The 10,169-nt window shown below is 60.7% G+C and overlaps 2 protein-coding genes across 2 annotated transcripts in view; one reads left to right on the forward strand and one right to left on the reverse strand.

Moving 5' to 3' along the window:
- The window catches only part of STK10 (serine/threonine kinase 10), a 48,919-nt gene extending 46,860 nt beyond the window's left edge, over nucleotides 1-2,059 (reverse strand). The window contains exon 1 of the mRNA XM_055128238.1: nucleotides 1,807-2,059. Coding sequence (XP_054984213.1) covers nucleotides 1,807-1,962 — 156 coding nt within the window. The 5' untranslated portion in view covers nucleotides 1,963-2,059. The remainder of the gene's footprint in view (nucleotides 1-1,806) is intronic.
- Nucleotides 2,060-4,615: 2,556 nt separating this feature from the next.
- On the forward strand, nucleotides 4,616-8,977 carry EFCAB9 (EF-hand calcium binding domain 9). The gene is made up of 4 exons (XM_004611566.2): nucleotides 4,616-4,751; nucleotides 6,715-6,863; nucleotides 7,512-7,688; nucleotides 8,783-8,977. The coding sequence occupies exons 1-4, from the start codon at nucleotides 4,616-4,618 to the stop codon at nucleotides 8,975-8,977; spliced, it is 657 nt and encodes a 218-aa protein (XP_004611623.1).
- Nucleotides 8,978-10,169: the final 1,192 nt, after the last annotated feature.

The following is a 10,169-nucleotide window of genomic DNA, read 5'->3' on the forward strand; positions in this document are numbered from 1 at the left end:
TGTCAGGGCCTATCTCACAGTGATTCAATAAAAAAAAGCCAAAAAAAAAAAAAATGCAGGCTCTCTACTAGACACCTGAGCCGCACAGCTGAGTTTGGGGGGCTGGGGGGTGCGGAAGGGAGGGGCACCGGAGTCCTTCGGGGAGGGACGGGTGTGACGCTGGAATTACAGACACCGGAAACCAGCATCGACAGAACTGCACATCACAAAACCTCAATCAATCAAACAACAACAACAAAAAGTTTGGTGTTGGAATACTGTACGCCTGAAATTTAGTAATAATTGTGTAACTCTGCGATTCTCAGTGATTGCAGAGCCCGGAGGGACCCCTGAACACTGCCGGGTGTGGCCCCCAAACCCAAACTGAATTAAAAATTTTGAAGAGAAACGAAAATTTTTAATGTTTTTTTGGAAACGCAGTCCCGGGAGAGAGAGAGCGCGCAGCGGGGAGGGAGTTTGGAGTTTGCCTTGCACACAGCCAGCCAGGGTTTAACCCCGGGCACCCCATATGGTCCTCCGAGTACGGTCATACGTGACCCTGAGCACAGAGCCAGGAGCAAGCCATGAGCACGGCTGGGTGTGGTCCAGAAACAGGAAAAGAAACGCAGTCCTTCGTGGAGTGGGCCTGGGGGCGGGGCCGAAATTCTGTATTTCCACTGAACCCAGTGTGGGGGGGCGGGGGTGGGGAACCACGCTCGGATAACTGGGTGCGGAACATCAGGGGGTTCCCCCTGGAGCACTGCTACCTTCTGAAGGAGCCTGGGGTCACCAGCGGACAATGCAGCCTTCCCTGGAGGGGAAGGTCTGGGAAGGGGTGGGGGGAGGCAAGCCCGCTTGGGTTCTCCGGGCTCAGGAAGCGACTGTTGCTGTGCCTTAACCGCAGGGCTCTGCCTCAGTTTTACGACCAGAAACACCTTCTGGGGACCTGCCACCGGCCTGGCTTCCCCCGCCCAAGACCATGGCCCGCGGCGGCGGTGTCCGCAGTTACTCAGCTCTGCCCCGCCCACCCTCCCCCCAGCTCCCGGGGCCCCCGACACCTCTAGGGGAAAGGTTCCCGCAAGCTAGGAGCGTCCCCAGCCCTGACTCATCCCTGCAGCGCAGGATCCCTGGGCCCTGGGCCCGGCCCGGCTCCGGTTCCCAGCCCGGCCCGCTCCTCCGAGGGCCCCGCCCCTCCGGGCTCCGGCTGGCCCGCAGGTGCTCGGGGCCGCAGGTGTGGCCGGATCCTCATCCCTCGCGCGTGCCGCGGCGGCGTGACCTCGCCTACAAAGCGCGCGGGGCTCGAGGACGCCGTGGGCGGCCCCCGCGGGTGCCCAGGGCGGGCGCGCGCGTGTCCCCCCGCCTCCCCACGACGCCCGGCGCGCAGGAAGGGGGCGCGGATGCCCAGGGCGCGCGCGTGGCCCCACGGTGCCCGGGGCGCGGGACGGGGTCGTGGGGCGTAGGGACGCCCCCGTGGATGCCCAGGACGCGCGCGTGGCCCCCTGAGTCCCCGAAGGTGCCCGGCGCGCGGGAAGGGGGCGCGGATGCCCAGGGCGCGCGCGTGCCCCCCTGCCTCTCCACGGTGTGCGGCGCGCGGGAAGGGGGCGCGGGGCGCAAGGACGCCCCCGCGGATGCCCGGGGCGCGCGCGTGCCCCCTACCTCCCCGACGGTGGCCGGCGCGCGGGAAGGGTTCGCGGATGCCCAGGGCGCGCGCGTGCCCCCTGCGTCCCCGACGGTGCCCGGCGCGGGGCGCGACGCGCAGGCGGCCAGAGCGGAGGGTCTCGGCGGCCGCGGCTCCAGGAGTGGGTCTTGGGGCGGGGGGCGCCTCACCTTGTAAACCTTGCCGAAGGCGCCGTCCCCCAGCTCGCCCACTATCTCCCACACGTCGTTGGGGTCCACGTCCCGGCGGACGTGCTCGTATTCGCGGGATTTCCTCTTCTCGAAGTTGGACAGCCGCAGGATGCGGCGGAAATTGGCGAAAGCCATGGCCGAGGGGCGCGCGGCGCAGGGACCCTCCGAGGCGCTCCCGGGCGCTCCCGGAACCGCGAGGCCACGGCGCCCCGGCCCCGCCGGCCCCTGTCCCCTCCCCGGGCGCGCGCCCCGCCCCGCCCCGCCCCGCCCCGCCGGCCCCACCTGCCGCCCTTCGGCTCCGCCCCTGGCCGCGGGGCACTCTGGACACTGTAGTTCCCGGGCGGGGCCGGGGACCCGCGGGAGACCCCCGCGCCGCACGGGCCCGGCCTGCGGGGGCGGCTGAGCCGCGCCGCGGGGCTCCCGGAAGCCTCTCCTGGGCGCGGGAGAGGAAGAGAAGTGGGTTTGGGCGAGTGTCCACTCCCCGTGGCCCCGGGGCCGGCCAGGGGAACCCTCTTCACCAGTGGGTCCGACCCGGAACGGCTCGCGGAGGCAGTCCGGCCCGCGCCCACTGTCCAGCGCGGCACGTCCCGGCCGGCCGAGCGCGCCCGCCGCGGGTCCCGAGCGCGCCCGCTGCTGCGCCCTGGCGGCCGTGCGCCGTCACCGGAGCCGGGGTCCGCCGCCCCGCCGCGCCCCCAGCCCGGGCTGCCCCTTCCTCCCACCGGCCGCCTGCGGGACTCGGGCTGATGAAATTAAAGCTTTTATTCTCCACTTTCCCGGCCTCGCGAGCGCGGTACGAACGGAGAACTGAACTCTGATCCCTCGGATCGTGCTGGGTCCTGCCGGCCGACTCGCTTCCCCGCCGCCTGTGCGCGCGGGACATAGACCAGGGGCACTAGTGACGGTGGGACCCGAGCGCAGAGGGCGGGATGGTCCAGCCCGCCTGCCAAGGTCTCATCTGTAGCCTGGTCTTCGCCAGCCCTCCGTGCAGGTGCAGCGCTGAGGTTCCTCGCCCCTTGGGGGCCCCTTGCTCCAAACCCTCCTTTGAAGGCCGCACGAGAACGCTGGGTCGTTTTCATTTGGAAAGGAAGTCGCTCCCCGGTGTCTGCAGTTTGAAAGGTCCCCCCACCTCCACCCCGCCTCCCCCGTGACCTAATTAGAAGTTTCTATTACTTCTAGACGGAAACGCAGCTCAAAGCTATGCTCCCCCAAACTATACTCAAAACGATGCGCCTCAAAAACGCAGATGCAAGACAAGTTCCGCAGGGTTGTCCGGGAGGTGAGGACTTGGCTGCATGCCCCAGACCCCAGTTCAAATCCCGGCCAGTGCATACGGGGTTTTTGTCTGAGCTCAGATCCAGAAATAACCCTCCAGCACCGCAGGGCGTGGCCCCAAAGCCAAAATAAACAAAATCTGAGGTCTACACTAGGCAGCCCCCAATTCACAATAGTCAGAGTAGAGAAACAATCCAAATGCCCAGCATAGATGAAGAAAAGAAATTGTGGTTTCTGGGGCCAGGGGGACGGCTCCAAGGGCTGGGGCACATGCTTTGCACGCAGAAAAGCAGCCCCAGGTTCAATCCCCAACATCGCACTGAGTATATTTAACAGCTGAGAAGTCACGCTGGCGGTTATTTATTGAGGTTATTCAAAATAGCCAGTTGATGTGGAGGCAGGTACAGGCGAAAGGAAATTCGCCATAACTCTAAAAACAATGCATTTTAGTTTGGAAGACTTTGCTGGGGCCACAGAGAGTGCAGGGCTTAAGGCACTTGCCTTTCGAGTGCCGAACCAGGGGTACAGCAGAGTCAGGTGTGGCAAAAAAGAAAAAAAAAATCAAACGTCTTTATTATTACTGGGGCTGCAGAGGTAAGACAGGGGTTAAGGAACTTGCCTTGCCTGTGAGTGACCCCTCTCCAAACTCTGGCATGACGCACTGTCCCTTGAGCATCACCAGGACCGGCCCCAAGCACCTCCATTCCCCAAATAAAACAGAACAGAAGGGAGGTGACTCAAAAGACCAAACTCACACTTTGCATGCTGGAGGGTCAGTCTGGTCTCGAGCACCAGAAGGTACCCTGAGTACAGCTCTCGAGCACTGTACCAGGAGTAACCCCCTGAGAACTGACAGGTGTGCCCTAAGACCCCCTTAGCCAAAGGAAATAAAATCATATTCTGCATCGTGTCTAGTCTTCAAGTCTGTGATGGACGTGCAGTCAGGCCCTGCCCGGGACGGGGCTGGGTGTGAGGGGTGGGGAGGTTCCTTCTCTCTCTGGGGAGCACTTGCCGGGGAGGGTGACAAGCACCCCTCTGTTTGGTAGGCTCATCTCCCCACTTCGGGGCGTTAGAAACTTCCCACGATCAAAGAACAAGAACCATCTTGACAATCCTGCTTCTGCCCCTCCTTTGGTTTCCGAGCTCGCGTGTGTCTTCCCAAACTCCTTCCCTGATCCTTCGCTTTGGTTTGGACTGCTGGTCGCGGTTCTCTTGAGTGCCTTCCGGGCACTGTTCTGGGGTTCTCGGGAACTGTATGGCGGGTGGGAAGAGCCCCCTGGGGACCCCCTGACTGGCCCTCGCCGGCCTCCCCGAGCTGGAAGCCCTCTGGGACACACTCTTGTCTCGTGACAGGCACTGTCCGGCTAAGAAGGGGTGTCAGACAGCAGACACAAAGCACAGGGCCGGGCCCCTTCCCGAGGCGGGTTTCCTAGGACGCTCCTGTGCCCCCGCATTCTAGTTCCAAGGCAGGATTCTTGCTTCTGCCCTGTGGCCACCCCCGGCTACGGGGAGCACCATGCGGCTTCGGGAAGAGTCGTTTCTCTGGTTCCTCTATCTGGACAAACTCTACTGCTTACTCTCCCTGAAAAACGTGAAGGCTCTGATGGAGTATTTCCGCCTTCTCGACGTGCACCACAAGAACACCTTGAACGGTCGGTCTATCTGGACGGGCTTCCTGGGGTCCTGTGGTTAAAGTCCCAGAACAGCGGCAAAGCCAGAAACCTTACTTTTTGGTGGTGGCGGGGGGGGGGGGGGCCGGGATTGAGCCCCATTGTCGGTGCTTAAGGCTCACTCCTGGCCTGTGCCCAGAGGGCACTTCTGGGGGGCCTCAAGGGACCTTTTGTGGCAAAAGGCAATGACTAGAGCCCAGCCTATTCACAGCCAAGCGCCCGAACTCTAGGGCCCTTAAATCTTTTTTTTTTCCCCCTACACCAACATCTCTGAGATTTTAATCTGCCTGCTCCCCTTGGTCCCTGAAAAAAACGCTGGCATCTGTTCTTTAAGGCCTCACCTTCCTCATCTACAAGCGGGGCTTCTAGTAAGGGGGCCTCTCTCACTGGGGGGAGGGGACAATTCAATAACATATGAAAAATGCTTAGCCTGGGAGCTGGAGCGATAGCATGGCGGGTAGGGCGTTTGACTTGCACGCAGCCAACCCGGGTTCGAATCCCAGCATCCCATAGGGTCCCCTGAGCACCGCCAGGAGTGATTCCTGAGTGCAAAGCCAGAAGTAACTCCAGTGCATTGCAAAAAGCAAAAAAAAAAAAATGCTTAGCCTGGCAACTGGACACATCATGAGGACTCCAAAGTGCTCATGACTGGGTGCTGGAGAGACAGTACAGTGGGGAGGGCACTTACTTTGCACACGACCAACCAGGGCTCAACACCTGACATCCTGGGGGGTGCCCTGAGCTCCCCAGGGGCCTCTATGCCAGCCCATACCTTCCAATACTCGAGCCGTCCATTCCTCGTGACCTGAGCGGGCTGGAGGGCTGGCACAGGTGAGAATCCGTGGCATTTCACGGGCTCCCCCGAGCACTGCCGAGGAACATCCGCTACTGGGTGTGGGCCCCCAAAACACACAACGAGATTGGTCCTGGGTCCTTCCCCCGTCACCTTCTCCCCATCCCAAGCTCAGCTCTCCCCGTCTGGCCTCGATTTCCACACACTCCATCACGGGGCTTGCAACAGCCCAGCCCAGCCCAGCGAGGCAACAGCTGGGCCCGAGCCCAGGGCTGTCTGACTTCAAAGCCCACATTCTTGGTCTCCCTGGAATGTGCTGAGAGGAGGCCGATCGCCCCGGTAACTGAATCACTCCCGGTGATGCAATGCCCCTGGGCTCGCGGACTCCTGTGTCTGGGTCACCCAGGGGGCGGAGAGCGTGACCTGAGAAGGGTTGGCGGCGCCCCTGGCAGAGAGGACGGAGGTGCTGTCCAGAGCTCTGTGTCCTGCGTCCCTGGGGGCGGGGGAGGAGCAGCAGCAGCACCCGCGGCCCTGCCGTGGCTTCCGTGACGGGTTCACGTGGACACAGCCGACTCCTGCAGGGCCTCCACACCCCACGGCCAGGCCACGCGCTCCCCGCCCCACCCTGGGGAAGCCACGGGAGACAGTGGCACTCGAGAACCCCTGCGGGTGCCCTTGTTTTTTGCTGTCCCCGTCTTTCACACGCGATTGCCCGGCTCCTGCTGGGCCACCCCTGAGATGCTCAGAGGTGCCTCCTGGCGCCGCACTCAAGAATCACTCCTGGCAGTGCTCCCGGGGCCCTATGGGATGCCGGGGATCAGGCCCCGCTTCGTCTGCCTGCAAAGCCAGCGTCCTCCCCGCTGGACTGTGGCTCCCGCCCGGCTGTCCAGGCCTTTGGCTCACAGGGGATTTGTCCTTGGGGATCACTCCCCGTGGTGCTTGCAGGATCGGAACTGGGTCCTCTTGGTGCCAGGCCAGCGCCCTGCTCACTGCCCCCCCCACCCCGAGTTCTAACGCCGCAGGAAGCGGGGAAGGAGCAGCCCCGTGGAGCCGGCTGGAGGCGGAGGCGCAGACTGTCCCACACCTGCCCGTGCAGCTCCCGGGGGGTGCTCCCCCTTGGCTGCTCCATGCCCTCGGTCCTCACCCTCACAGACGTGCTGTTCTATCACTTCCTCGCCCACGTGAGCGACCTGAGCAAGAGTCAGATCATGAGTGTGTTTTACATGCTGGACTGGAACGCTTCGGGCGAGATCGGCTTTGACCAGTTCTACACGCTGGTGTGCATCCTGCTGGCGCGCCAAGTGAGGCCCGGGGCAGCCCCGGGGGGCAGGGGGCGGGGGCGGTGGGAGCCTGGCTGCCCCCCACCCCGGCCAGGGGCCCCCGGTCCCGAGTGGGTTGGGGTTCTTTTGCCTTTCCCTGGCAACGGGCAGGAGCACAGTGGAGGCAAGTCTGGGCTCACGGCCGGGAAGCGTCTCACCCACACGCAGCTGCCGCCCTGCTCGGGGCAGAGCACCCAGTTCAGAGCACCCGGTTCCTTTGCGGCGAGCCCCGCCCCCTCGGCCTTCCTGTTGGTTCTCCCGGGGCCTTGCCGACTTTCCGGGAGGGACGAGTAACGGAGAAAAGTGCTCTTCGTGCCTCCCTCCGCCTGATCCCGCTCCTGGTGCCCCTGGAGCTGGCGCTAGAGGTTCTGAGCTTTCTTTTTTCTTTTATTTTTGGGTCACACCCAGTGATGCTCAGGGGTTACTCCTGGCTTTTGCACTCAGGAATTACTCCTGGCGGTGCTTGGGGGACCATATGGGATGCCGGGGATCGAACCCGGGTCGGCCGCGTGCAAGGCGAACGCCCTCCCCACTGTGCTATCACTCTGGCCCCGGTTCTGAGCTTTCTACCCCACGTGTGGACGGTGGTGCCCGCATGGGCCCGTGTTCGACCTGCCTGTCTCCCAACAGAACAACCTGGAAGAGCAGTTTATCTTCCGCCACTCCCGCCCCGTGTTTGACCTGCTGGACCTGGACGGGGAGCGGAGAATCGGCAGCAGCACCTTCCAAACGTACGACTTCCTCTTCAACATCAAAAAGCAAAAATTCGGCGAAATCTACCACGATTTCGATATCACCGGTGACCGGGTAAGTGCGGGCTGCAAGCCTTTCTTCCCAAGGCCAGCGGACAGTGTCCTGCTGCCTGCTGTGGGCACAGGCGTGGGGGGGGGGTGGGGGGGGAGAGTTGCACCGTCTCTGGGACAGGAGCGGGCTGGGCAGAGCGACAGCAGCGCAGAGCGGCCTTGGGCTTGGGGAAGGGCTCATGGACTTGAGGATGCAGAGAGGAAGAGAGTCTGTGATGGGAACAGAAGCAAGATCCCGAGAGAGCGAGAGAGAGAGAGACAGAGAGAGAGAGAGACAGAGAGAGAGAGAGAGAGAGAGAGAGAGACAGAGATTTCTCACCGTGGAAGGAGCAGCGGCAGGTGGGGCACGCAGGTGGCCGAAGGACAAAGCGCCAAGAGCTGCGTGTGCTCCAGCTCATACGATGACGCTAAGTCTGAAGCAGGAGGGCATGATGGGGCCAAGGGAAAGGATTCCTTTGCTCTGGTTTCCTTTAGTCTGTACGATTCGCTCCCCAGTTCCTAGGCCACAATCAGAGTCCAACTGTGTCGGAATCACTGAGCCTCTTGGAGTTTCCAAGTTGGCTATTTGTTCTTTTTTTTGGGGGGGAGGGTGGGGACGGTGGGTAGCAGTGGGGAGTCCTCCCAAAAAATGTTTAGAAGGCCCGGTGACCACATCCAACAATACTACGCCAAACCGGCTGCATGGTTCAGTGCCAGGGTACAGCGATGTGGTGCCACCAGGTAACACCAAGGCACACGGGGTGCCGTGTGAACCAGGGTCTTATGCATACTCGCCCCAGCTTTATCTCTGGGGCCCAGTTTTCAAACTTTTTTTTGGGGGGGGGTCACACCGGCGATGCTCAGGGGTTAGTCCTGGCTCTGCACTCAGGAATTATTCCTGGCAGTGCTCAGGGGAACCCTATGGGATGCCGGGGATCAAACCTGGGTTGGCCGTGTGCAAGGCAAACGCCCTCCCGGCTGCACTATCACTCCAGCCCCCCAGTTTCCCAAGTTTTAAAATGAGAAATGATTACTATGCTGCCGTTTGTTGAAACAAGGTAAGAAACACTTGCTAAAATAATTTTCTCTCCCCCACCCACCACCACCCACCAACGAAAGCGTCTTAATTACAAGGAATTTAAGCTGTTTACTATATTCTTCATGGACAAATACCAAATGAAGCAGAAAGGGAAGGAGAAAAGGAAACATAAGAAGCTTAAAAGGGACCAGCCACATACGAGCACAAATCTCCTGACATTACAACCAACCACCCTGTCGAACACAAGCCTTTCCACTTCGAACACGCAAAAATAAACTCAGAGTGCCTGAGCGAAGCGTGTTCCACGGATCTTTTCCTTTGCTTCAGAGCTCTCTGGCCTGTCAGGGACACGCTAACGTGCAGCGCGCCTTTGTCCCTGTTCTGAGATGATCTCTGGTGATTGTATCTGGGGGGCGGGTGGGGGCTGGACACACTCAGAGGCCCCTCCACACTCAGGGCACTTTGCCCCGTGCTCCCCCCAGCCCTTCTGCCAGGTTATTCGTTAATGAGCTACACTTCCGAGGCAGAGGTGAGAGAAAGCCGTGGTGCTTGATCCCGTGGGTTGGATACTTCCGGAGACCCTTCTATTCTCCAGTCCTCGGGCTCAGGCCACTCGGCAATTCACACGGACATGGACATACAATGATGAGTGACAGCCACAAGGGAGACTGACGTTCAGGGGAATGGTGGCTCTGCCTTCCCGGGCCCTTGATGAGACGCTTAAGCAACGGCATCCAATCAACTGAGGCAAGTCATTAATACATGCCATTATGTAATTTTCATTGGGATATAATTGGTGCCTTGAACAACATAAGTATGTTCTCATCACGAGGGACTGTGAAACTAACCATACAGTTCTGTTTGCTGTACGCAGGGCTTACTCCTAGCTCTGTGCTCAGGAGTGGTCCCTGGCAGTGTCTGGGGAACCATGTGGGGTGCCAGAGGTCAAATCAGGGTTGGCCACATGCAAGACAAGAGTCCTATCTCTCCAGACCCATATTCTGATTTTTTTTTTGGAGGGGGGGCCACATCTGGAAGTCCTCAGGGGTTCCTCCTGGCTCTGCACTCAGTGGTAACTCCTGGCAGTGCTCAGGGGACCGTATGGGATGCCGGGGATATAACCCAGCTTGGTCACATGCCAGGCGAGGGCCCCCTGCTACTGTGCTGTCGCTCCAGTCTCATATTCGAACTTTTTTTTTTTTTTCTTTTTGAGTCACACCTGGCGATGCTCAGGGGTTACTCCTGGCTCTGCACTCAGGAATTACTCCTGGTGATGCTCAGGGGACCATATGGGAAGCTAGGAATCGAACCCAGGTCAGCCATGTGCAAGGCAAACAACCCTATCCGCTGTGGTATCGCTCCAGCCCCTCATATTCGAACTTTAATGACGACAACCACATTCACTAGGTGCTTCCTACGGATCAGTCCGGTGATTTTTAGGCATGATTTCATTTCTCCTCGTAACCT

Source organism: Sorex araneus, chromosome 2 (assembly GCF_027595985.1).
Source record: "Sorex araneus isolate mSorAra2 chromosome 2, mSorAra2.pri, whole genome shotgun sequence".
NCBI lineage: Eukaryota > Metazoa > Chordata > Mammalia > Eulipotyphla > Soricidae > Sorex > Sorex araneus.